Raw genomic sequence first — 27,864 nt, forward strand, 5'->3', positions numbered from 1 at the left:
AATCAATTGATTAAAAAGTAAAACATAAAAGAGTGAACTCTCTATTTAGAATAGTTATCTATGTCTTGTGGGAGGGGTTGACAGCTCCTTAATTAAAGGAAACTGTTGCAACAAAAAAATCTGACATTGATGAATTTTTGCCCCCAAAAAGCAGAACACTGACCCCTGACACTGTGATTGCAAAACCAAAAAATGTTCAGTAATAAGAGTTAAAACAGTTCATGGTTTATGAAATGAAGTTAGGTGGCTATTTTATCATTACATTACCATTGCGTGCATTATCTACATATGCACTGAAATACAGATGGAGTAGCACAGTCAACCCCCCCCCCCCCAAAAAAAAAAAAAACAACAAAAAACCCCAAAACAACCATAACAAACAAAACAGACAAAACAGCATTTCTCCTATAGACCACATGATACAAACAGTTAATAAGATACACAACAGTAAAATCATCAACAAATGTGCACATAAAAACACAAGGATAAAAGAAAAAAGTGCATGACTAGAAGATGCACTTAGGCCCGACCCATAATGGAAGTCTAAATCTGGCCCCATTTATTCAAATTTATTTCTTTCATAATACAAGATGCTGAATCCAAGCATTACTGTGACTGAGTTGAATGACTCTGGATTAGAATGCATGTGTGTATTAAAAATATGTGAATGTAAAAAATGAGTAAATGTAGAAATTGAGAGATGTCCCATCAGTGAAGCGGTGGTTGTGTGAGTCCGCTCCAGAGCTCCATCCCGTGTTTTCCTCCCATCACTCTCTGCTGGAGTGATTACTCTGCTTTACTCCAGCCCAGCTTGGTCCCCAGACACCTCACACACACACACACACACACTCCAAAACATTCATACTCAAGAGTCCCAGTGGTCCGGCATGGAGGTGCTGGTGCTCACTCTCAGCTAACTTTGAGCAGCCTGGATTGAGTGCTGCAGCGTCCTGGATGGAGAGCCTTTGGAGTGACAGCATTGCGGTACACTGACTGGAAACCTCAGTAGCTTCACCATGGAGTTTGGAAGAGTTTGGTCCAGATATCAGAGGATGTTGCTGATCACCATGATGATGTTCAAACTGGGTAAGGCTGCTTCATCAGCTTCAGTGCAGTTTACACACCTTACCTTGGTTTACATCATAGTTATTATTTTTAAGCTGATTTAAGGTTTGTGAGTGATGTGTATGTGTGTATCCGGGCTTGTTTACTGTATGTGTGTATTGATGTATTGTGTGTTTACAGCCACTACATGACCATACTGCAGTAGTCAATAATAGTGTCCATATCTCATGTTTGTTCAAAGTTACCAAACAACATCAAAACTTTAGTATAGTTTCACTGTAAAACAAGAAATACACAAATGTTTTTCATACAGTATATTCTAATTCTTATAATGTCAATAACCTGGAACCAATTGATGTGATCAATGAGACATTTGTTTATTTAGTATCTGCTTAAGATTTATGACTTTTCTATGTGTAAGTGAATCAGTAACTTAGGCGTGTGAGTACATTTCTAAACTTGAATTAAAAGTGTTTACAACTCTTTAATTCATGCTATAATAGATAACGAACTAATTAAACAGGATCTAAGTAGCCTGTTTCCTTCCAACTCCCTCGTGTGTGATGAATCTGCAGCTGGTGCAGCACCAGTCCCGGGGTGTGTCTGAGGGTGGGGGGTTGCTGGTCGACCCCTGCACCTTATGAAAACCCAGTTGACCCATTTTTCCCGCGACCTTCATTTGTGTGAAGCATCTGAAGCTCGTTTAAACGGTGGTAGACCGACAGCAGGGATTGGCTGTTTGGCATTGTTAAAGATCACCATGGTAACGAGTTGAGCGTCCGGCTGCACTGCTGCACAGTTTTTTTTTTTTTGTCTCAGCTTTGAATGGAGGGAGTGATGGGTATTAAGGAGCATGGCAAGAGACCTGGCACTCTGAGCTCTCAAGGATTTAAAGCAGAATACACCCGAAAACACAAACAAGAAGCAGAGATTTTAAGATGCAGGGTAAGCTTATGTTCACCTTGTAAGAGTACTATAACCAAAACTTGGAACAACCAAAAATGTTAGGGACTCCAGAGGAAAAGGGTAAATGGATGCATGACTATTAGTTTTAAATCAAGACTGAGCAACACCACTTCCAGAAAAGAGGGTAAACTACGAGACCTCGGGAGGAACCATCCTCCTTCTCCTCTTTGGGCCTCTTATGGCTGCCATCTCCAGATGACACACAATGTAAAACTGTGAATAGATTAAGGAGGATGTGTTCTAAAAAGAGGTGGAAATTACCCAAGAATTATTAAATATGGGTCTACAGTGTTTACGGTAAATGCATGTAAAAGCTAAATTCTTCTGCAGTATTCTACTTTTAAAGGAAAATCAGTGGGAGGATTACTCTCCTCATGTTGTATGGACCAGCCAACTGATAACTGCTCAGTAATGACTCATTACTCTTACTGTTACTCTCAACTTGACTAGACCTACAAATGTCAAATAAAAGCCCTCACATGAAGGTGGATTTACAGTGCCAAACCTTTATTTTTTTACTAAACCAGACACGAACATTATTAGAAATGACGCAGCTTACCCAGGAGACAAAAGGATGTGCGTCTCAGACTCAGTGTGTAACTGTGACTGATTCAGAGAGGATTTGTGCATTTTTTTGTCTAAAGCACGGCAACCACCTGCTGTGGAGCCTTTTGGAGCACAAAGCTGAACTCAGGCATAACTGCCAGTCTCTTGTGGTGATTCAATAAAATTCCTCTGAGCTCAACTTGTGCGTTAGCCAGGGGCTTCCCTTTCTCTGTGATTCATAGCGTTGCTGCTTCCTTTGCCCTGCAGCGTGACTCTCTGTTGACTTTGTGTTGCTGTTACCGTGTCTTGGGGTAAACACACTTTCTCCCTGTGCCAGTTGCACCTGCAGAGAGTGAAAAAATCCAATTTAATTTAAGAGTGTCTTTATTTCACTATAAGGCATCAAGAGGTCCTTGAAAAGTCATGTAATACATATGTAATACATGTATGCTATCTGTTGTACTGTGTACTACAAGTACATTTTATGATACAGTATTTTTATGGTACAGTATTTTTGTGATTATTAATATATTTCTTACAAATACCAAACACACACATACAACCTAATCTGCATAGATTTTGAAATATTAAAATGATTAATCTGGCATTATAGTATATTTTTCATTAAAAACTAAAAAAACTTTAATTTCCTAAAACAGCTGGTCACTTTAGTTTTTAGCAAACGTCACTCAAACAGCAGGAAATGTTGCATTTCTTGGGGACTATTTTCAGCAGCAGACTAATACATATTAACACATCCAGTGCAGCGGTGTGGCTCTCTGATGTGTTTTTAGTTTTTGGACAACAAGGGACCTCTCTAATCAGTTCATCAGTTCATTGTTAAGGTCTGCACGTGGGATTTGGTGACAGTAAGAAAAAAATATCACCAGCTGTATCCTTTAAAAAAAATTTCTTACAACAAGTATCCTGTCTGAAAAACACAAATGTGTGTATTATGTCCTGTTTAAGTTTATTTTCATAAGGTTTTTCATTTTTAAGTGTTTCTGCTTCCTTTTCAAGTTATTATACTTTGTTTGTTTTTGAATAATGTAAAAAAAAATCACACTCACCTAAACAGCTGGTGTGAATACTCTTAAATCTTGGTAATTTCCTGGTCTGCTCATTCATAAACGAACAGTGTTCATCATCTATGTTTAATAGGAATAGGGCTGTTTTTTCTGCCTTACATCTTTCTTTATGGGTCTGAAGACCAATTTTAGCAATCAGTATTGAGAAACTTGTAAATACTCTCAGTACGAGAATCAGAGTTTATCAAAAAAGGATGAAGCAACAGAATTACATGAGAATCAACCCCCTGCTTCTTATCAGTTGAAGTATCGGCATGTCTTTGTTAAACTGAACCTCCCCTCAAGAGATATGGTGAGGTCTCTGGAGAGCGTCTGCGGTTTGATCCTGACATCCTTCTACCTGCTAACAGTCACCAGCTCTGCTCAACGTTATCACTGGGCTGAGGTACTGGTACCAGTCAGTGCCAGGAATCAACCCTGTCTGGTCATAACCATGATCTATGAAGTGATGCTGGGGGATGGGCTGTGTGTAGGAGGAGCTGTTATCAACTCCTAGGAATGTGTAAGGGGTTGATGGGGTTGGGATGGAGGGGTGAAGAGTGAGGAGACCCTCGCTGTCAGCCCTCTTCTAAAGGATTCATGAGATTACAGGCAGTGCAGGCTAAAGTGCAACGGTTCTGACTGATTTCAACTTTACAGGCCAGAGAAAGAGCTGGGCTCTCAAGGAGGTGAAAGAGAAACACGATAAAAACAAATTGTTGCTCACTGTTGTTCCTGATGAAAAAAGAAAAGAAAAAGAATCTCAGTGCAAGTGAGGGAGGGAGATGTAAAATAGATGATGCAAGACACAGGAAATGACACTTCTTGTGCTAAATGTTTAAAATTATTAATTGATTATAAGTAAACACTGACAGAGTCTATAGCTATTCTAAGAAGACACTAGAGAGCCTGAGTTTTAAACTCATTGGTCTAAAGTGCACAGTGCTTCTTAACAAAACACGTCCAACGAGAATTCACACATTTATCAAAGGGGAAGGAACCTAAAAAGAGACTAAGTGATGCAAAAATGTACATGAAGAAAGTGAATGAGCCCAAAGAGTGGGTTATAAACACTATGCTGGAGCTTGTTACCAGCATTCAGATTAAAACAGAGGAAACTACGATGTATCAGGTACGGGAAGCATGGAGGTGGTGGGAGGAGAGTTGACAGACTGATGTGAGGAGGAAGTCTTGGTGTTAGAGCAGAAAAAGGAAGTAATAGCGTGCATGTGAGAGGAACTGAGGGTGCTAACATGGATGCAGCGTGAAATTAGGAGTGTAGGTGTTGCAGGGAAGATAAATATATTGTTACTGGGATGTCGTTGATGATTTGCTTGCAGAGGATCACAACTTCTGCCATTTTATGGGGATGATTTTATCCAAAGCACCCCATAGTAGTCCCATGATTCCACACATTTCTGAACGTGGTTGCTATTGGTAGCACCTTGTTGGGATACACAAGAGAAAAAGGTGTCAGAATTCGTGTGGTTAAAAGAGAATTGACTGACTAATTTTAAAGAAACTATGTAACATTAGAAAGAAGAAATAACACAGTCTCCCTCTAACAAATGAAAAGCTGAATTTGTAAGCAATAAAATGCCCCCATGATCAACTCAATACACTCAGAAGTTTTGCTGACCAGTAGATTATGGCAGCTAATATTGAAAACAATAAAAAAAACAAGATGTAAACACATATGACACAGATATGCTCGACAAATTTTGTATTTTCACTTGAATAATGGTGATGATGGAAAGGTCGAAGGGCTCATCAAAAGGGGCAGTTTTATGGCAATAAGGCCAAAGTTGTTGAGACTTCTTGCACTGGACCAAAGTGTCAGATGGATGCATAGAGAGACTGGCCCACTGTAAGCCTGCTGAACAAAAAAGCAGCACCTGTGTGGTTAATGTTTTGTATTTATTATAATTTATAATTTATTTCAAGTGTTTAATGTCACCACTGCCCTTATACGTCACAGTCTGATGTCTCAAACGGTGTACAAACAGTAGTGTGTAAAACTTTCATTGACAACACTGACAGCTGCTAGCATGTAATAAGTTTACTTTTAACACCATCTGCTGTGACCTTAAGTCCAGAGGAGAGAGGGGCTTTTTACTCTTCATAACCAGATTGGTTTCTAAGCACCTCTAAAGGTCAGTTATAGGTAACTGTATAAGCTCAGGGTAATGCAGCTAAAGCTTATGAGGGAAGGATAGCGTACTTTGCTAACCGACTGGTTAACAGTTACGTCTTACACTATACAAACTGCTCATTCACAGTTGTGAAGTTGTGTACCTTTAAGTCAGCCTCAATTATCTTTATTCTTGGGGATATATTGGATTAAGAGAATGTAAAGGGGTATTCTATGAGTTTGTCCATATTTTTGGTGACACTCATACTACTTTGGTGTTTTAATAGCCCTTGCCGAAGTCCCTTGTCATTCAAACATTGCTGGTGGTACTGTGATGTATTTTTCCTTTGAATTTCTACTGATGATGTGTGATTTTTGTTGATGGCACTCTTGTCTTTGCCTGTTCAGCCATGTTTGCTCATGCTAACTTCACAGCTTTTCCTTATTTCAAACAAACTAGAAATGTAGCTAAATCCACATTATTCCCTAAGAAAAAAGGGAAGGTATCTAGCAGAGTTTCAGGAGCAGGACCACACCTCAACTGCGCCACATCCAGCATTCCTATAAATACCCACCTAACCCTCTCCTCCTCTTTCACTCTCCTATTCTGCACCAGAACCGAGATCATGCAACATCGCCTCGATCACTCTCAGAAAAGTGAGATACTCCTTCATTTTACGGGTATCATCCATCCATTTACATCACCTTAAGTATCGACTTTGTCCACACTGGAATTTCTGTACAACCATTCATCTCTCTTGAATGCAAAAATCTTCAGTCAGCCATAAATAAGCCAGAGTCTGTCGACCACCTGCTCACCAAGGAAGTCAAAGAAGGCTTCATGATTGGCCCATTTGCTCATCCTCCATTCCCTAACTTCTGTATCAGCCCCCTCGGTATCAAAACCAGGAAATACTCTGGAAAGAAACGCATTATCATCAATCTCTCAGCACTTCATGGCAGTCCCATCCCCAGCATTAACAGCTTGATTCCAAGCAAAGACTTCTCCCTTCACTGCACCACCATCAACCATGCCATTTCCCTCATCAAACTTGTCGGGAAAGGGATGTGGCTCTCAAAAGCAGACATCATCAGTGCGTTCTAAGATCCCCCAATGCACACTGACTTCTGGCGATTGTTCTTCTGCATATTACTTTGCTGTTAGGCTCACTTTTGGTTGCAAAAGCAGCCCTAAACTCTTCAACACCCTGTTGGAAACCCCCTTCTGGATCCTGTCAAACAACCATAAATTTCCATTCCCTGTCCATCTCTTGGATGATTTCCTTATCATTTCTCCTTCCTCATCGCCACCCACTTTTGTTAATTTTGCTTGAGTCCCAAAACACTTAATACAACTTGGTCCTCCCAGGCGTATCACTGCTACAACCATTCAGATCTCAAAGATCTCAAATCTGCTCAATCTTAAGTAACTGGAAGTTTTGGGGATCTGTGGTGCTTGGGTGCTATGGCGGATTCCTGACTGAAGCTTCCCCACAACGTAAACAGCAAGCGGAAGAACTACAAGCAAGTTTCATGCCTCGCACACCAATCATTTTCATTAATAAATCATTTAAACACCTCTTGTTGATGGTGTGTCCTTGCTAGTGAATGGCCACTTAGGGGCTGTGCAACAAGCTGTAAACACAACACTGACATATAATCAAGTTGATATGGCTAACATGTTAGCAAACAGTTGTGTTTTTAACACCTCCAGCAGACACAGAGCAACATTAGCATTTATTACCAGAGGAAAGAGAGGCATGATAGAATATTTATGAGACTATTTTGTATTTCCCTCTTCTCTTGGGTTTTGTTCAAACATGTGTATATGCATTTTACACAAACATTTGATATGGAAAAACAAGGTGAATATGCCATCTCAAAATTTTTGGCAATGTGGTACTACCTCTGTCCATCCCAGTTTGGAATTTAGGTTTGTAAAAAAGACAGTCTGATGTAGGAAAATACAGTATTGTCTATCGCATCTTTAATAGCAATTTGTTTCCTTCTTTTTCAGGCCTACTGTGCACAGTGGCAGGAGACAAGTGTCTCTCGTCTCCCTGCAACAACGGTGCCACCTGTATCGACCACCTGGGTGACTATGTGTGCGTGTGCCCTAAAGGACCAGTGCGGCACATGGGCAAAAACTGTGATGAGCTGTATGATGCCTGCATCATGGCTCCTTGCACAAACTGTACCAGCAAACTTGGGACTGATGAGTTCACTTGCCACTGCCCAGATGGCTTCACAGGCCTCAATTGCACCCAGGATGTAGATGAATGTCAGAGCAACCCCTGCATAGGTGTCCGGTCCTACTGTGTCAACGGAGTCAATGGCTATTCTTGCCACTGTCCCTTTGGATTAGGGGGGGAAGACTGCCAGGATAACATGACCACTTGCTCAGAGGAAACATGCCAGAATGGTGGCACCTGTATGGACATCCCTGACACTGGGCACTGGTGCCAGTGTGCTGCTGGGTACCAGGGGACAAACTGTGAGGAGAACATAGATGAATGCCAATCTGAGCCGTGTCAGAATGGAGCCATCTGTAAAGATGGGGTCGATGCCTACCAGTGCTTCTGTGTGCCCGGATTTCAAGGCTACCACTGTGACTTGGACATCAATGAGTGCGCCTCCCGACCCTGTCAAAACAATGGTACATGTCTGGATGAGGTGGATCACTACAGGTGTGACTGTGCGCCAGGTTTCAAAGGTAAGACACTGTCTACAGTAAGTCAGTCAAGACATGAAGAAGTAAAATTGTCCAATAATACACAAGAAGAGATTCCAAAATTAGAAACAATAAATAACATATTGGGGCCCATGACTCAGTTTTCCGTCATCGCCCTTAAGAGGGTAAATCTGGCCCTGCCTAAACCAAACTTGACCTACACTTGATGTTCTTTTTATTGGATTGCAGTAAGGTTTAATACGGTAATGCTGCTGATCATGCTGTTATCCAGTGTTCTGTGACAGTATTCAATGAACCCTAACCCTTTAAATGTGATCATTTTAGGAGTATCTTTGAATGCAAATCTACACCTTTGGGGGTATAGATTATTACTTCCAGTGCAGATAGCATAGTGCTTTATTTTTACCTTTGTACAGAGAGTAAGACAGGTTGAGCTTTTATACCTATTAAATTAAATTAATATTAAATTAAATATATGAAAAGAGGCTGCATGGCTGTGTTTAAGTGGCATTAGTCTGTGTTGCTCTTGTCCATCTGCAGCTGAGCTCTTGGCAGTACCAGTGTCATTGTGTTGTATCTGTATGTGTGCTGAGATAATTAGGTGTGTTGCCAATCTCATGCCTTGGCCCACTGCCATTCCTGCACTGTACCCTGCAGGGATTAACTGCGAGATAGAGATAGATGAGTGCGAGGTGCAGCCCTGCCAAAACGGCGCCACCTGCCGAGACCACATCGCCATGTACGCGTGTGAGTGCATGGCCGGTTTCCAGGGCCAGGACTGTGAGGTCAACATTGATGAATGTGCCAGCATGCCATGTCTGAACGAGGGCAAGTGTATAGACGGGGTCAACAGGTAGGACTACACACACACACACACACACACACAAATGCATGTTTATACTGTCTGCACATACCCACACTTGTGTAGTTTGAATGATTTGAGTTTTTAAAAACACCGATACATAAGGTGTGTCTACTGGAAGACATATGTTTGAACCAAATTAGCTGAATTTCTTTGATATATAAAAAAGATCCAGCAAACAGACCACTGATATGTGAGTTTTAAGAGAAGCATAAATATAAGTAACAGAGCTCCAAAGCAGCAAAATTGCCTGAATCCAAACTACAGTAGCAATTGGTTAAAAAAAAGTACGGGTTTATGTCAAAAGGAATGAAACATAGACGATAAAACAGTGGTCATAGGCTGAGACTAAACAACAATTGTTAGCTCAGATTCACATACAGTACTAGCTGTTTCAAGATCTTTTAACAACATCTCAGTTATGCAACTGAATTTATGATGGAGATAAATCAGTCGTCACTGTGTGATAACATACAACAATGACATGATGAACATATGTTTCACCCACCTCTCTCACAGTGTTGCAATGGAAAAAAATTTGCATATTGATAATTGTGTTGTGCACAAAACAAACTGAAGCAGAAACTGAAACTTAACTATTTGGTCTTAGTTTCATTGTAATTTCCTACTAAATACAGAAATATAGTCAGGCAGTCTATTCACACAGATCTCTTGTCCTGCTGAATGTTGAGAGGTAGTGATGGTTACCTTGTGTACAATTGACCCACTTTGACCCACAGTTATAATGCAGCACAGACTGTGCCAAGGTTAAGGTAATTACTGCAAAAATAGTTGCTAAAGTTACATAATTAATATTTAGAATATTTTGCCGAATCGTATGGTTTCCTTGTGGAAACTCTGCATTAAGGTGGGCAGAAAATATGTGTTTTTATTGATATTTATATGTTGTGTTAACACACACTACATGTTTTAATTGCCCTTTCTACACAGCCAGAACCTGTGACTTTTATGCTCGTACGTAATGCAACCAATTTTGTCCAGATAAAAATCCAATAAAGTTTATTCAAACAAGTTGACCACATCGTCAACAATGTTGACAAAAAGAGAGGAAGGCAGTATTACCTTATACATGTAAATGTAAAATATACTCCAAAAAATATTACAACAACCTCACTATAGTTTAAAACTGATCTTTTGACAGCAGTTGTGGGAAATCAGACCATGGAACTGCTGAAACTGCAGACAACAAAGCAAAATTTCTGACCTGCCAGAAATCCAACCGATAATCCTACAGCCAATTCTGCCCAATTTGGTGGCAACTAATTCATGATTAAAATCTAGCTTAATCTGTACAGTACACTCTGCCCTGTTTTAGGGAAACATTCTGTGAAAGTATCTTACAATTTGAGTAAATTTCTCTGACGTCATACTAGATTAATGTTATTGGTGAGATATAAATTATGTCAAATGCCCAATTATAATACAGGTTAGGCCCATAAACTGAGCTAGATTGGTGGTTGTAAGAGATTATCTCGATATTATATGTAACTAATATAATAGAATTAGTGCTAATTGCTAATAACTTCTATAACTCTGTGTTTACATCTCCCTCTCATGTTGAGCCAGTTGAGACGATGTGTCATCCAACAGTCTGTTGTGTCAGTCTGGTGCTGCATAGCAGACATTAAAGTTGACAAGGGATAAGAATTAATCCACTTACTGTTAATCATTGTGATGAGTCACTGGATGTCTGGAGGTGCTGTGAATACCTGGTAGTAGCACTAGTGGGAAGAGCAGGGAGTCAGGATGTTATATTATAAATATCCTTAGGGACGAGACAACTCATGTAAAATGGTCCAGAAAACAGTATAAATTCATCACATATGTTCTGACAGGAAGTGAAGTCGATAGACCATACCCATGATCAGCTGATCTCCCAGAGCAAAACGATACAGCTATTCGCATAGCCAAGTGATCTTTTTGAGTGCCTCTTTAAAAGACTAAGTCAATGACAAGTGCAGTATGTCTTAACTGTGTGAATCTACTGAAATAACTTTTAATCTTATTGATCACCAACTTTGCAAGGAGCAATGTATTTGTCTATTTGAAAGGCTCTTAAAACGTGTTTATACATGTTTAATAAATACAGTATATATTGATGTATTATATATAATCCTTAGAGATTTTAGTGAGACTATGCAGTGTTTTAAAGAAGAAATAACACATTTGTCCTTTCAGGAAAATTAAAAGTTAAATTCCTTATCAATAAAATGCACTGCTCCTCAGTTCAATACACCTAGAAGTTTTGCCACTGCAGCCTTAATTAGTCTGGTGTGACCAGTAGCTTATGGTGGCTAATGCTAGCTGATGTGCAAAATTTCTGCAAATGTATATTTCTGTATAACTGCATTACTGTGTCAGCTCGTTGACTCTTCTCTGCTTGTGCTACTGTTAGACTATGTTTTAACATGTCACAGAGAGACATGTTCACTGTTTCCTCCACTCGCTCTCAGCCTGGGTGCCTGATAATGATGTCTTTAAAGCAACTGGCTCAAGAGAATCTTGGGAAAATTGTCTCCACCTTCTGGCAGCGAGAGTAATTACACAAACACTATTGACGTCATTGCCGCAGACCCCTGACGCTTTACATGAGTTGGTCCCCGCCCTGGTGACGCGACACGGTTGGGTCGTACTGAAGACAGTTCTCCTCGGTTGACACTTGCAAACCAATCATTACTGGTTGATATAAAATGCATAACTACCAGCGCGCCAGCATGGGAAAGTCGCCACAGACACAAGCTTTAAAAACTCCGGCATACTGCGAAATACAGAGAGATTTACCTGGTGGTGATAGGCTAAATCAGCATTGTGTGAACCCCTTTTGCTGAAGGTTTGAATGTAACTGACATTCATTTATATATAAAAGTCCTGCACTCCAGCTTTAAACGTACCATCATCTGTAATTGCCACTTGTGGCCACAGTGGCCACTGTTCAGCAAAAGTTAGAGTCTCGCTTTAAATCTTTGTTGAATCATGATTTTTCTTTCTTTCCTTCCTCAACAAGAAAATTAAGCTGTTTAGAATCTCCTTTTATGCCATTCCAAACAGTGAATCTAGATATATTTATCATCTCTTAACTTGTTAACAATCATATAAAACAGGCTTATATGTGTCTCTGTTCTTTCTTAGCTATGAGTGTGACTGTGAGGGGACGGGCTTTGTAGGTGACCACTGTGAAGAGGATATTCTTGAATGTGCTTCTGATCCCTGCCAGCATGGAGCCACATGCTCGGAGGGGACCAACCAGTACAGGTGCCTCTGCTGGGCAGGTAATGTAAAATAACTCTCAAACATTGCAGCAGTAACACATACACCCACTGTTCAGTACAGGTTATCAGAATATATTATATACACATTACACTCTGCATCACATAGTCATCACGGTCTGAACAATTATTTGATTTTCCGTAAATTGTAACAGTCACCATGGATCAGGATCTCTGCTTGGTCACTAAACTGGAATCAGGAAATGAAATGTATATTCAGATATTTAAGGGAAAATGGTAGCAAGATCTCAACACATTAAGGTCTTCTTGATGCTGGGGGTTCCCCACACATACGTCAATCTGAACAAAAGAGTTAAATAATATGCCCCTTGAGTTTCGAGGGTAAGAAGGGGCTAAAGAGAAGGGCTGCAGTATTCACTATTTGTGCTACAGTTATAAAAACAGCATTGCAGCACAATTTTAATTCTTCAGGGCTGTGATGAATTATGCAAAGTAATGCACGAGCACATTGTGATGGAGAAAAATGCAGATGTGTGCAGTCTTGCTGTGATTTTTGCTGTGATGATTGTTTTTGTGAGTGTGTGTGTGTATATGTGTATGCTGTTGTGTACCTTATGCTACATTTCCCAGATGAGTTTACAGAGTTAAAGGTTCAGATTTAAATAGGACTGACTTTATACATACCTGCCATATGTACTATATCCTGAAACTATTAATTATTCTAAAACTACAAACTACTTAATATTCGCAATTCGGATTTTTTTTTTTTTTTTTTTTTTTTAGCTTATAGCCTTTAATTGTTTTTAGTTTTGCGTGTGTTTTTCTAGACTCTAATTATTCATCTCCAACTTTATGCTTGTCTTTATTCTACATTGACAGTTGGAGGAGGTATGTGGACATAGTACACATATAAGACAACAAAAGAAACAGAAAAAAAAGAAATTACTAAGCAACAGCGTCACTTCTGGCCCAGCAATTAAAATCAGACTCAATCGACAAATACATTACAATCAAGAAAAAGATGATAATTAACAATATTTCAAAAATAAACAAATATATAAAAGAACAAGCACGTTCAGATAAATTTTAATTAGCCACTTAAAAGTAATCATCATTATCTTAACAAACAGCCGTTGATATTTTTAGGATTTTTCAGATTCAACAATGCATGTATTAATCCTATAGTACTGTGTTACTTATCTGTTTCTTGGATCATCAGTTAACATATGATGATACTTGTCAAAAATAAAGTATACGGTCTTGGAACCTTGTCATGTAAATATTATATCTTTAAATATTATTATAACTGGTAGATTACAGCAGCTGCAGCTAACAGTTCAGCTCTCTCTAACTAACGATGGTAAAACAAACAGAATGATTAAAGCAACCAATAAATGATTACGCTAACTTCTAAATAACATGTGTTTTGTTTATTCATATCTAAACATCTGTGTGTGCGTATATGTGTGTGTGTGTGTGTTTGTGTAGGTTATGAGGGGGAAAACTGCCAGGTGGATATAGATGAGTGTGAGCAGCTTCCCTGTGAGAATGGTGGCGAGTGTTTCCAGCGCTCAGATATCCTGAACTACGGGGCGTTACCTGAACTCAGCACAGCTAATTTCAGCTATGAAGAGGCAGCTGGTTTCATCTGCCGCTGTCTGCCAGGGTTCACTGGTAAGCCAGTTCACAGCAAAAACCTTATACCTCATCAACAGTAAGTCAAGTGATGAAGTAATGATAACATACAGTAGATGAGAACATCATTAATATGTTGCTCTTGCAGGAGAGAACTGCTCAGTCAATGTGGATGAATGTGAGTCTGCTCCATGTCAGCATGGAGGAAGCTGCCAGGATCTGGTCAACTCTTATCAGTGTTTGTGTCCAGATGGCTTCACAGGTAGGAAAAACTACTTATCTCCTCCTTTTCTCTTATCTCCTAACAAAACGCTTTTGATGAGCTGCTCTTCCTCCAGGGTTGTGTCTTGTTCCTGTATTTTGGTGTTGGCACACGGCAAGGAGTGCAACTCTGAACTGGCAGTTTCCTGGAGTGCACTGAGATTATTTCATTGACTGCTCCAGTTTGATATGTAGGTGATATGTGCTCTAGTGGGAGGAGAAGCCCATTAGGGGGTGTGGCGATCCAAATCCAGCGCTGTAGGCTACTGCAATCTTGGTACCAAGAATGAGTGCGTCTCACGTGGTTCACCGCCCGCTGCTCAAAGCAGGTCGAAAGCTCAGTGCACTTGTGTTCTATAATATTTTGGTCACTTTATTTGGTGAGGGCAAACATCAAACAAATCCCCTTTCAGTCAGAGATATTTGTGTCAAGGAACTGACCATTTACGGTTAAACATTAAGATTTGGTAGAAAGGGAGCTCTCAAAAAATCAGAGCAGCCAGGATTCTGCTGAGAGAGCTCATTCCCCTTAATCATATGTGAACATGAATCTTAGTTGAATGAACCCTGAAATACCATGCATGGTACCGCTGTGGGGTGATGGAGGGAGTTTGGGCAACACATGGGATTGGAATGAGGATGATCAGAAGACTAAACAGTGATAGTGTGAGGTTATAATGTCCGCACTGTACAGCTGCATGAATATGATTTAATGTTACTGGACACACACAGCTTTGAATGAGCCCATGATTGTGAATAACTGATGTCAATCCACCAGCACAAGTAACCAACCTGCTGGGTTCACAAAAGTAGATCCCTAAATGTCAGTGGGCCTACAAGGCAGGCGCTTCCTTACATTTGCTGTCGCATGGGTTTGTGGTCAGTGAGCTTGTACAGGATGATGACGCTGACCTTCCTTGCTTTTCTACAACTAAAGACATGGTTGGTGATTTCAGAAAAACATCACCTGCACTTTTCTGGGTGGTAAAACACCTGAAGGTCAACCTCTGAGTATTGGCAAAAAACACATTTTCTGCAGAGGCTGAATGTTGTTAACGTTGGCAGAAGGTTGATGGTGTTACTTTACAGATTCTTCACAGAATCAGTCTTGACCTGTTCATCATTTCTGTACTCACCAAATTATTTACTGAGATTTGAGAACACAGTGACATCATTACAAGGAAGTTGAACAAGGCAAAAAAACAGGTTGTAAACACACCAACAGTTCAACCAGATGATCTAAAGCACTTATTTGGAGGTAAAGGACTGAAAAAGAGCACACCTGAAATGTCAGTAATATGAATACAAAATCACCTTTGTTGTGTCTTCAGCATATTTGGCTAATTAACTTGGTAAGTTTTCAAAAATGAGGTGCAACATGTTCAAAGGTTTATTATTCCATGTGCAGTAAACACACTTAATTCAAATACTGGAATAATAGAAACACAGACAAGCACTTTATTATATTCTCATTTTATTGTAGATTTTTTTAATCACATGCACAATTAAGTGCATGTTCTATTGTAGTATGTTTTCAGATGAGATGAAATGAGACTTCTCTAAAGTATGTCTTCCTACATACACAGAGAAAAAAATGTATAATTATTGTATTTGCCCGCCGCTATCGTTGTTAGTTTTTACTGGTTTTGTGTTTGCTTTGCTGCAGAAAGAACTTTAATTTGTGTAAAAATACAGATCTGAACCGAACTAAATGTCCCCAGAGCAGACAGATAGCCTTCACACCAGGTCTCAGAATCCTCTTGACCAAACAATAAAGAGTTAATCTTCCTCCAGTTGATCATACCTCATGGCCAGCCATGGTATTAATTCCTCATTAGAGGAGATTTGTCACCGCATTGTTCAAAACAGGAGGAACCGCACCAAAAGCTGACCTTGAAACACAAAATCTTGACTTAGAAGTAAGGAATCCAGCCAAAAGCTCTCATCAACAAAAGGAGAAGCTAATTTGCTAACAGTATTATGGCCATGCAATGTAGGGGCCACAACAGAGCAGAGGATAGGAGGGGATGAGGGGGCATATGGTATGGAGGAGCATAGCAGAAAACAACAAAGCCAATAAAAGGTGCCATATGTCAGCTGGCCATCTTGGGCATTAAACGGGGGTCTCCTAAGAAATTTTTCAGGGGGAGGGGAGATTACAGTAAAGCTGATTAGGAGCCCAATTAAAGCCTGATGAAAAAACAAGGATGACACAAGAAATTGTGAGCAAAACAGGGACCTTATTCCAAATTATGTGCATTTTATTCCTCTGGTATGCTACAGTGTAAACATACTGTTCTTGTGCAACAGCAAGCAAAGATAGAGGAAAACTTCATATGGAGCAAAAGTATAATCCTATTAAGTTTGTATGGCACGTGTGCAAGAGGTTGACTTCACACGTGCATGAGATGTTAAACCATAAAGATGAACCCCTCCTGTGCCCTCCGGCCATGCTTATATAAGTTAAGAAGCTAGAGTTTGATCGACCTGAGTTCTTGAAGGTTGATGAAGGACATTTTGGATTAAAAGACGTCCAGGGTTAGGGTTGGATTTAGGGTTAGGGTTATTCAGTCATACATCATTTACAAATCTATGAATGATGCATTTCACAACGTGTCTTCTACAGGTTCACTCATCACATTATGAGCAACAGGTGTATGCTTTAGAAGCTTACTGTAGCGTGCACTTTGGTTAATTACAGATCATGTGACAAAACATCAGTGTCACTGTATCATCTCCAATATTGCAGATGCATTCACTGTTTCTCTCAGAACTGTATCAGTGTTGGGTGAAAACCCCTCTGAAGCAACTTTTATACCACCGGATACTGTAAGAGAATACTGTCAGTATTGCTGTTATGAAAGAAGATGATGGAAAAAAGATGTCTGATGTGAATCTTAGAATTATGTGAATAAAGGCAGAATTAAAAGATACTGTAAGTGTCACAATTGCCGGCATTGGGAGATTAAAGCAAATTCTGAGAAGAACATACAGTATAATATATATAATCCAGTCACACTGTCAATGAACCATTATTCTAAACACCCACTTTCCCACCCACCCCTGAGGTCCAGTGATATCAGTTTTAACATTAGTAACTTAAACTAAAAACATATTTTTAGTCAGAAAAACAGTACTTTGATTAAACTTAGAAATCAAACAGCAAAGTCAAAATGATGAAGTCTGATAATTTAAGACTTAAATGTTATGTACATATCAAATTTCTGACAGTTTTCTCAAAAATCTGACTTTATTCCCAATCATAATACAGAAAATCTGTTACTTTAGCAATTCAGAATTCTGAGAAAAAAGTTGCAGATTGTTTGTCCTTATAATACATTTTAGAACTTAGAAATTTGAGAAAAACTGAATATCATAGATCATAATCCTACAATCAAACACAAGTAGTACAAGAAGATGAAACTGATAGCTGATATCTATATTAATAAAAGATCAATATGCACTCCATGTTTTGGTCCAGCTGTGCTCAGGCCTGGCCCACCTGAAGACCTGGTCCTGCAGCACCTCCTGCAGGTTGATTCCAGCAGCACCTGCCGCTAGTGGGCATCCACAGGCCAGCACATAGATCAGAGAGGAGACTGCAGCACTGCATTCCTCTTGTCAAACACTGACAGGAGCCAGCTGGAGGCTTACTGCTCTGCTAGGGCTGGGCTGCAGACAGGAGAGGAGCAGGGCATGTGAGGGAGGGAGGGACGGACGGAGGGATGAAGGAGGGAGGAAAAACAAAAGGTGGGCAGGGCTGTAATCAGTCCTGTCTGTCTGCCTAGTACAGAGTGGAGGAGTGGAGGCACTTCTGCTTTGTAAGCTAAAGGGAGAGAGAGACAGAGAGAGAGAGAGAGAGAGAGAAAGAGAAGGGACTTGGTTGTGTCACTTGTGTTGACTCAGTGGATCATGGGGGGAAGGAGGTTGATGCTGCTGCTGCTGTGCTGCTGTGGGCCCTGGAGGCTGACAGGTACAGTATGGTACAGCACTTTTTAATACTACATTAACAAAGAAGAAAGTTGTGTGCTTGTGCATGAGGTTGGAGTGTTGGCACAGAAAAGAAGAACAGCTTTAGGGTTCCTTGGGTGTAGAGTATTTTAAAGGACTATGCTAATGCAAGTTGACTGCTGCTGCCAGGGCTTAATGTTGAATGCGATTTGATGAGGCGGCTCCAACTACTGAAACCAGGCAGAAAGACTGTAACTCTGGCACAGGGTGTTGGTGTTCGGTACAAATTTATCTGACAAGCATATAGTGCAATATTTCGATTTCTTGCTAATACAATCAGTATGACAAACACTTCTTTAATTGTGTTAAGGAAGACTGCAAATCTAATTCACCTCTAATTTTGCTATTACTTGCTATTTCCTCCAGTCATTTCCTCATCTGCAAATGACAGTAATGGGAACATGCATGTATTGCCTCAACCAAACCTGCCTGTTCATCTTCATGTGTGCATGCTGAGCTCTGTATCAAATTAAGTCATTTAGTTTGACTTTCCAGGCACCAAGTACAGTCCCCTTGTTGCTTGTTGATGAACTATATTTATGTTATTAAATCAATAGATTATATTTTACTCCATGGTGATCCAATTGAAAGAGGCAAGGGGAAGTTGGATCAGTGTTGTCGAAATTAGTTGTATTAAACATCAGTGCCTCTCCATTGCAGGTGTGCACTGTGAGGTGGACATCAACGAGTGCGACAGCAATCCCTGCCGGAATGGTGCCACGTGCGAAGACGCTGCCAACTCCTATAGGTGTCAATGTCCCGAGCCAGAACCTGGCCAGGAGCCATGGGGTGGGCATGACTGTGACGTCAGCCTGGTCGGCTGCCAACAGCACCAATGTCAACATGAAGCAGGTTGTGTTCCCATGCTGACGGATAATGGTAAGCACAGCTACACCTGCCTGTGTCCGCCCGGCTGGACCGGAGAACGCTGCAACACCTCCACCACCTTTTCCTTCAACTCTGAGGGCTACATCCACATGCTGCTGCCTGTTTCCAAAAACAGGACAAGGCGAGAGACTGATGACCATGGTCTACACATGCAGCTCCGATTCAAGAGCACTCTGACCGACATGGTGCTGTACTACCGGGGCACCATGGTGCGCTATGTCTCCCTGGAGCTAGTTGGGGGTTCCCTCCAGGCCAGGGTGAAGTCAGAAAAGCTGCTGCAGGTCATTTACCCTGGCCCAGTCAATGATGGGGAATGGCACCAGGTCACTGTGACCATGGATGAGAGGCTGGTTCTGATTGTAAAGGGACCCGGCTGTGAGGAAGGGTGCCAGGTGAAGAATGAGGGCCAGAATCATCTGAACTTCCTCCACCCTAGCTCCTTTCAAGATCTGTATATAGGAGGGGCACCACAGGAATATTTGGCCCATGCGTCCAGTGGGAAGGGGTTCATCGGCTGTATGGAAGACCTTCAAGTTGACCATAAGCTGCTCCTGCCTCAGGACCTCATCAGAGAGGAGAACAAGGGCTTGGAACTGGGATGCACCAAAAAAGACTGGTGTCATGATGACCCATGCAAGCAACGTGGGCAGTGTGTTGACATGTGGGTTAAGGCCAGTTGTCAGTGTCACCGGCCCTACTATGGAGAAAGCTGTGAGAAAGGTGAGCATCATTACGGTATACCTTATAGATTTGCAGGAATACACTCTACTTTTACAGCAAAAATGCTACAGTTGGTAGCATTTGTTCCGTATGGCAAAATAAAATGTGTAATGAAAATCTAATGAAATTGAATGAAATCTAAACTCCCTCCTAGTGGGCAGTCATTGAACACTTTATCCAGACAAAGCTGGATGTATCAAAGTCTGAGCTTCTTTACCTCCTCCATTTTGAAACCAATTTACCTCTTACTGCTGTTTGGGGTTGCCATGCAAAATAACATAATTCCTTTTAAAAACACTTGGTGGAGAATGGTTCAGAAACAACAAAACATATAAATGCCAAATGTTAATATGAATTTGAGAATGCAAATATAATCACTTCACTTGTATGTATCAGTCTGACACATTTTTTTTTTAGAGTTTACACCTCTGTCTGGGAATGTTATCCCAGAGCCATATCAAGCTATTGTTATTGCTCAAAGAAATATTTTTGTCAGACCCTCTCTGTCTAGTCAATTTCCATTTCATGTCAAACTAAATTCCTACAGTTTGTAATGCCTGGTTTTTGTTAAGAACGTGTTGTGTTCAAGCCCAGACTGAGACACCCAAGTGACTTGAGTGATTTTCTCACACTTGACAAAGCTCTAAGAAATTATGCAACTGTTCAACTAGCTGAGAAGTATTCCTCTTGACTAGTACTGCGTACTGACTGAAAGCTAACTGTAAAACTATAGTCCCCCTTAAAGAAAAATTGAATAAAGCATTGCTGATACAGGTGTAGCATGTGTTGGTGTGTTGGGGTAAGTACACTGACAATGCTGTGTTTCTCACCTCCCTCTCAGAATTCCCGTCCTGGACCTTTGGTCATGAGAACACCACCAGCTACGCTGCCTTCAACATCTCAGAAACCCATGGAGAAAACTTCACAATCTCCTTTATAATGCGCTCCCTCAAACACAACGGTCTACTCCTGCAGCTCCATCAAGAGGAGAAGCCTTACCTGACAGTCTACCTCAAGGAAGGCACAGTTGCTATCTATAGCCCTCACACCACACTGCTGTCAGAGGCCAAGCTTGTCACAGATGGCAACAATAATTTGGTGACTGTAAAGGTGCACTATGGCCATGTGGTCTTCCCCAAAGCAGGGAATAGGCGTGCTTTAGGGAATGTGAGTGTAGAGGCAGGGGATGTAGCGTATGTCGGAGGACTCCCTGCAGGCAAGAACATGAACGCCTGGGGTGGAAACTTCAAGGGATGCCTGCAAGACATTCGACTGGACCACAAGCATCTGTTCACTGTGAATCATGCAGAGGGGGTGGAGGTGTACCAGACAAGTGCAGAGGAGAATGTGCTGCCAGGATGCCAAAGTGACAACACATGCAAGGTAAAACAGAAGTATGGTATACAGTCTACTGTATGCTCATCACTTTAACTTCAGAGTAGACAAAATTTGTGCCCCTTCAAAACCATGTAGAGAAAACATGAATATTTGTGGTGTGACTGATATTTTTTTTTAGTTCAGTACAATGTAGCACCTTTAAAAATGACTTTTTTCCTTCCACAACATAATTAGATTAATAAAAAATGTGTACAACTTTGGTATTCTTTTTCTCCTGTGGGGCAAACAACATAACGTTTGTCCTTGGATGTGTCACCAGAGGATGGACCACATTGTTACCTAAATCAAAAGGATTTGCTCAGATTTCATCAGTCAAAGCTGTATTTATCTGCATATGATACTAAGGTTTGCATTAATGCAAAGTACAGCTAAGGTTGATGAGTTTTTAGTTATTCTTGTCATGAACTGTGTTGGGCAAGTGGAAAGTCTAACCTGTTGGTGGCACTAGATGAAACATCAGTGTATCAACAACGTCAGTAGGATTCATCCTCTGGGAACCATGAATGTCTGAACTAAATTTCATGGAAATCCCTCCGTTTGTTGAGAAGTGTTGAGACATTTCGTTTGGATTAATATGAAAGTGGACACTCCAATCTCTAGAGCTACAGTGTATGTCATTATGACATTGCTAAAAGTCAATCAGGCTGCATTTTAAACAACATGTCAGAGATTGGCACCACTACCTCCCTGATATTAAGTTTGAATGAAAAGCCCTATGTTTTTCCTGTGTTTCGGTCTAACACTGATCTGAAGTTAATTGTGTTAGAATCTTGCAGGGCTGTCTGATAGCTGGGCTGCACTGTGTTGCCTCAACCCTATTAACATTGATCTGGTTGTGAATCCCTTTGATCTGTAAATTACCTCTCAATCCCCTCTGTGGCTTTTACCTCCACGGTTGCATCAGGTAAGAGATTTTACAAGTGATCATTTAATCCATCCATGTGTGTTTGTCTGTACACAGGATGAGCCCTGTTCCAACGGTGGACAATGTAGGGTCACCTGGAATGACTTCAAGTGTGACTGTTCCATTAACTACTCGGGCCGACTGTGTGAGACACGTTTGTGGTGTGTCGACAACCCTTGTCTTGACGGAGTCCAGTGTGTGGACCTACAGGACGGTTATGAGTGTGAGTAATCCTTTAGCAGTGATTATCAATCTCTTTATCAAGGCAGGGCAAGTCAAGTCAGGTCAGGTCAAGTTTATTTATTTAGCTCTTAATTTCTTAATTAGGCTTACAGTCTTGAAAAGTGTCAGAAGGACTATTTAACATTAAATGGTAAGGACAACCTGCCAACCTTAGACCCTCACTGACATCAAAGGGAAAATTCCTTAGTACAAAAGAGGAAAGGAACTTCATGGCCTCGGCAGTCCGGCTGTAAGACGAGCTGAGAAAGCAGAATATCCAACATAGTGACACACAGAAACAATAATTATACACTATATTTTATGGTGGATTATTTTTCTAGGTAGCAGAGATGAAATGGGAAGCAGAAGCAAAAGAGGCACATGGGAAATCTGATAATGACAATACAAGGCATGAGATAGTCTATCAATCACCCTACCATGTCTCTTTATTTTATTTTACTGAAATTGCATCAGGATCATGATGAGTTTACTCATCTTTTGATTATCACGTTTGACTTTATTGGGATTTGAACTCCTGACTGTGTTAGAGTTATCGAGCCACTGTACATGGGGCCACATGGCAAAAAGATTTTGGACTCCTTAATAGATTAAATAGGTGTGAATATTATTTAGAAACATTGTTTAAAAACACTGTTTTCACTGAGAAGTACTCCCCAGGAAGGTGGAGTACCCCTTTAATTGTGATACCTCAACATGATTACTGTAAACACATGAGGCCTGGTGATTGGTAGCGTCTATCTCATGCCTGTGTCATGGTTTCCATCAATGCTGTTTCTTCCTGCAACACCGCCAAGCTTACTGGCCCAGTATGTTCACACTTACACAAATTTGTTTCAGATTGCCAGTAGCTCCCTATCTACTTACAGTCAGTTCCAGAAAGATGGGAAAAAAACAGTAGTTACCATGAGTGTGTCAATCCTGATGTGGGTGTTATGAATATTCTGCTGACTTCTCTTCATTGGATGCTAGCTCGATGCGGAAAAATCAGCCCCAGACCAAAAGTACACAAAAGTGTGTTTTGCTTCCAGCAGCTCAGTGCCTGCTCTCAAAACAATGAATTAATTTTATAGCATCTAAAAGTGACAAAATGGTAAGCTTTGTTTTACCATGTAACTCATACACAGTTCTTGGTTTCAAATGATCTTCTCCTCCCACAGGTTTAACTGAAGCCACTTTTCAAGACAACGCTCTCCAGTATGTTGCCAATGGCTCTCTGCTGAGCCCTGTAACCGACATCACTATGGACATAAGAACGCGGGACGAGAATGGGGTCTTGTTGCGGGCCTCCAGCGGAGCTGAGGTATTCTGCTTTGGCTTGCTCAACTCCACCCTTCTGGTCAAACTGGACAGCGGGGCGAGTGCAGAGCTGCTGGCTTTTACAAGTGACAGGATTATTGCAGACGGGGTGTGGCACCGCATCCAGCTGACCATGGTTGACCCCTCACAGTCATTGTCCCGGTGGCGCCTTACAGTGGACGGGGGGAGAGCGGGTGGCAGCTATGGCGTTGGCGGAAACCTCAACTTCCTCAATGATACCAAAATCTGGCTTGCTGAGAAATTCGCTGGATGTTTAGGCGAGGTGAGAGTGGGTGGAGTCTATCTGCCACTTGTAAATGTACCAGACGCACCTCAGATGAGCCACTTCTCCAGACTGGATGGGCATGAACCAATAATAGGATGCCAGGGTGCCCCAATCTGTGATTCTCAGCCATGCCTCAATGAGGGTGTGTGTCAGGACCAGTTTAATGAGTTTAACTGCAGCTGCACCCCAGGATGGGAGGGGGAGCTGTGTGAGACAGAGATAAATGAGTGTTCTTCAGACCCCTGTGTCCATGGCACATGTAAAGACCTTCTGTCAGACTACCAGTGCGACTGCGAGCCTGGGTACATGGGGAAAGACTGTCAGGACGAGGTAGATGACTGTCTGGAGTTCGGCTGTGTGAATGGGGGAACCTGTGTGGAAACGATGGAAACTCACACGTGTTCATGTCCTCCTGGATACAACGGCAAGCGCTGCCAGTGAGTACAGACTTTGGTTTCTCTACAGCATATTTTGGGTCTTTTAGCTGTTGAGGCTCTCCAGTGTCCCACCAATCTGAGATTAGCTCCTACGCTTACAACTTTCCCATCTGCTTTTTGCCACACCATGCAAGAAAAGTTCACCTGGTGAAATCCAGTATGACCACACTGCAACAAAAGACATTATTGAGCTGCATTATGGGAAGTGTAGGAAATTGGAGCTTGACCCATAATAGGGACTAAAAGTCAGGATATATCTGCCTCTGCTGCAATTTTACTTTTTTATTTTTACGTGATTAAGAGATTATATCCCTGAGTTTTGTTGACATTACTTGTCTGCTAAGAGTATTGTAATTAAAGGGCCAGTCCACCTAAGTGTACAGTTGTACCACAGAATCATACAAATATAAGTATAATAGAAAGTATGTTTATTCCAATAGGTGGCGTTTCCCTCCAGTGGCGTGTGATGCCAACACAGAGTGTCTTAATGGAGGGGTTTGTATAGGAGGCGACTCTGGAGGCAACTGCACCTGCAAGCCAGGATACATAGGTGCCAGGTGAGAGCTGCACACTGCACATTCCTCACCACACACCTGCTGCTCAGAAGAAAGTGTGTCTGAATAACATCCAAGTGCAAAGGTCAGGAGAGTGTGTGTGTGTGAGAGAGCTGCTGCTCTGTCAGTCAGCGTTGTGTTAAAGCCCTGCTGATGTGTTTCAGGTGCGAGACAGAAATAGACGAATGTGAGTCCAGCCCTTGTCTCAACGGTGCCACCTGTCTGGACAGACTCAACCACTTCCAGTGTGTTTGTGTGCCGAGCTTCAGCGGCAGACTGTGTGAGAGCAACGTAAGTGACAGATCTTTATTTTCTTGAGTTCATTCATCTTCACAGCACGTGTTCCGAGTTATGGGCTAACTCAGCTAACTCATAACTTATTTGGTAGTAGTAATCAGTAAGCCCTTTTAGGATTTTTTTATGTTCACTGTGCATTCATTTTCAGTGTTCATTTGTTTGATTTGTGCCTGTGCAAATAAACAAATTCAAATTCAAACTGCTCCTGGATGAGGAGACTCTTTAGACAAGGACTGGAGAACATGTGGATGAAAATCCTTTTATTAACATCTCAACGTGTTCAGCTGCAGACTTAATTAATTATAGAGAGTCAAAGTGAAAACACTAAGACAGTTAGTAAAAAATTCTCCGTCAAGTCCTATTGACATAGTAGTAATCTAAATAACTTAGTATCCAACCTTCTTAACTGTGTTGTGTTGTTTACTCCATTTTTATTCTATTCTATCTATTCTGACAAGTACAGTCATTAAAAAAACAATCTAATATTGTTTCATTCAGTATTTCTGTTTTGTGGCCTTTAATGAACAGACATAAACCTTGACCATAGAGGGTTTAATGTCATGGCTCAACACATGCTGAAACCATGGGTGAGTTGAGGGGTTGTGGTTCGTTCAGACATGAACAGCAGGGCAGAGAGGACTGAACGATGTAGCCTAGTTGTTTTTAGACAGCAGAGACAGCAGATTTTATATATATGATGACATAAGAACCCACGAATAGGTCTAAAATTCAGCCAGCAAAAATGCCTTATAGTTACATTTACGCCATCTAGCGGCCATAATAATTATGACCCAGGGAAGTGACACAGTTCAGATGATGTCAATATAAGGTGACAATATTAGGAGGAGGCAGGTTGGGTGGATGGATAGATAGATAGATGGCAAAAAGTGGATTTAGCTACTGTTTGCTTCCTGTTTCCAACCTGTTTAATGTTGCCATGACGATGAAGGTTGTATAACTTTAAGGAAGTAAAAACCACATTTCAAGTGATCATTTTAACTCAAACCATGATCTTTCTTTGACCCTAACCAAGTGTTTTTGTGCCTAAACCTAACCAGACCTTAACCACAGTGTTGTCACACCATAAAAAATCATTTGTTTTAACAGTGATTTGTAACAGTTTTGGAAAGCAGCATATTTTGCTCCTATGGGTCATTCTGGAGTGCAAGTACAATCAATCTATGTGGTCGTTTAATTATGAGGATATGTTCTAAATAATACATCTTTGTTTAACTTTGTTCGCAAAGGGTTCAACTTCTATTAGCTACTGCTGTAGTGGAGCCAATTTGTTCTAGAATATGTAAAGTTAGAAAGAAAGCAAACCTCAATGATTTATTAACCATTAATAAATCCATTACTTACAACTTATAAAACCTTTATAAAGGTGGTCTTATTAAAAAGTGGAATGATGCAAACACAATATTTTCTGTCCTGTCCTCTTGCAGAAAGAACAGTATAAAGAGCGAGTCCCCTGGCTGGCAGTGACCATCCCGCTGACCACGCTGTGTATGTTACTTGGCATCCTAGTGGTGTTTTTCCTCATCATGACAGCCCGGAAGAAGCGTCAGTCAGAAGGCACGTACAGCCCTAGCTCGCAGGAAGTGGCTGGTGCCAGGCTGGAGATGGGCAGTGTCCTCAAAGTTCCCCCAGAGGAGAGGCTGATCTGAGGCCTGCAGCCCTGCCTCACAGCCTTACATCCAGAGGATGTGTCTAACTAAAGGGTGGAGAGAACAGATGCTCTGCACTGTCATGCTGCTGGGCCCTCTTGCCCTACAGGGAAGTGATGGAGGATAAATCAATGACTGATCCTCTGCCTGGGAAAACTACTGACATTGAAGCCTCAGACATGGACAGGTATAAGACCAGAGGAGGAGAGAGGAGAGTGTGTCCAAAGGATTCTCTGACTCTGGTCATCATCCTGAAAAGAGTCTTGAGGATAATATTAATATTTAATCACATGGGACTTAAAAGATGTGAGGATCTCATGTAATAAGGAGTGTATTCACATAGGCTGAAAATCTCTGAAACTAAAATTCTCTGATGTCCTGTATATGGTCATGTAAGGGCAAGTAATTCATCATTTATGGTTTGGCAAAGCAAAACCTTATTTGCATTCAAAACCTTCCTCTGTAGACCTTCCTTTTGCATTTGCATGCCAAGGGAAAGAGGAACTGAGAAAATACATTTGAAACAAATGGTGTCAATTTGCAGAATTTAATTTGCATGAGTAATGGCTTAATATTATCAGGGAGTCATTTCTTCACCAAAATACTTGTAATTTGAACTAGAATTTACATATCACTTACACTGGAGGAATTTCAGGTGGGTATCTGGTTAATTTTGGTACAGTTGGACAG

At 41.0% G+C, this 27,864-nt stretch overlaps 1 protein-coding gene across 1 annotated transcript; it reads left to right on the forward strand.

Moving 5' to 3' along the window:
• Window positions 1-881: 881 nt before the first annotated feature.
• Window positions 882-27,861, forward strand: LOC137191154 (protein crumbs homolog 1-like). Its single transcript, XM_067601021.1, has 13 exons — window positions 882-1,086; window positions 7,793-8,488; window positions 9,125-9,320; window positions 12,480-12,619; window positions 14,066-14,251; window positions 14,361-14,474; window positions 19,145-20,092; window positions 20,934-21,475; window positions 22,452-22,617; window positions 23,795-24,656; window positions 25,097-25,213; window positions 25,375-25,501; window positions 26,953-27,861. The coding sequence occupies exons 1-13, from the start codon at window positions 1,017-1,019 to the stop codon at window positions 27,172-27,174; spliced, it is 4,386 nt and encodes a 1,461-aa protein (XP_067457122.1). The 5' UTR covers window positions 882-1,016; the 3' UTR covers window positions 27,175-27,861.
• Window positions 27,862-27,864: the final 3 nt, after the last annotated feature.

This window comes from Thunnus thynnus, chromosome 2 (genome assembly GCF_963924715.1).
Source record: "Thunnus thynnus chromosome 2, fThuThy2.1, whole genome shotgun sequence".
Classification (NCBI taxonomy): domain Eukaryota; kingdom Metazoa; phylum Chordata; class Actinopteri; order Scombriformes; family Scombridae; genus Thunnus; species Thunnus thynnus.

Bases quoted from the DNA above. Each gene is read 5' to 3' on its own strand.
- LOC137191154 (XM_067601021.1), top strand. From the start codon at position 1,017: ATGGAGTTTGGAAGAGTTTGGTCCAGATATCAGAGGATGTTGCTGATC. The intron at 24,657-25,096 runs GTGAGTACAGAC...TTATTCCAATAG, and splicing joins TACAACGGCAAGCGCTGCCA to GTGGCGTTTCCCTCCAGTGG. The intron at 25,502-26,952 runs GTAAGTGACAGA...GTCCTCTTGCAG, and splicing joins GCAGACTGTGTGAGAGCAAC to AAAGAACAGTATAAAGAGCG.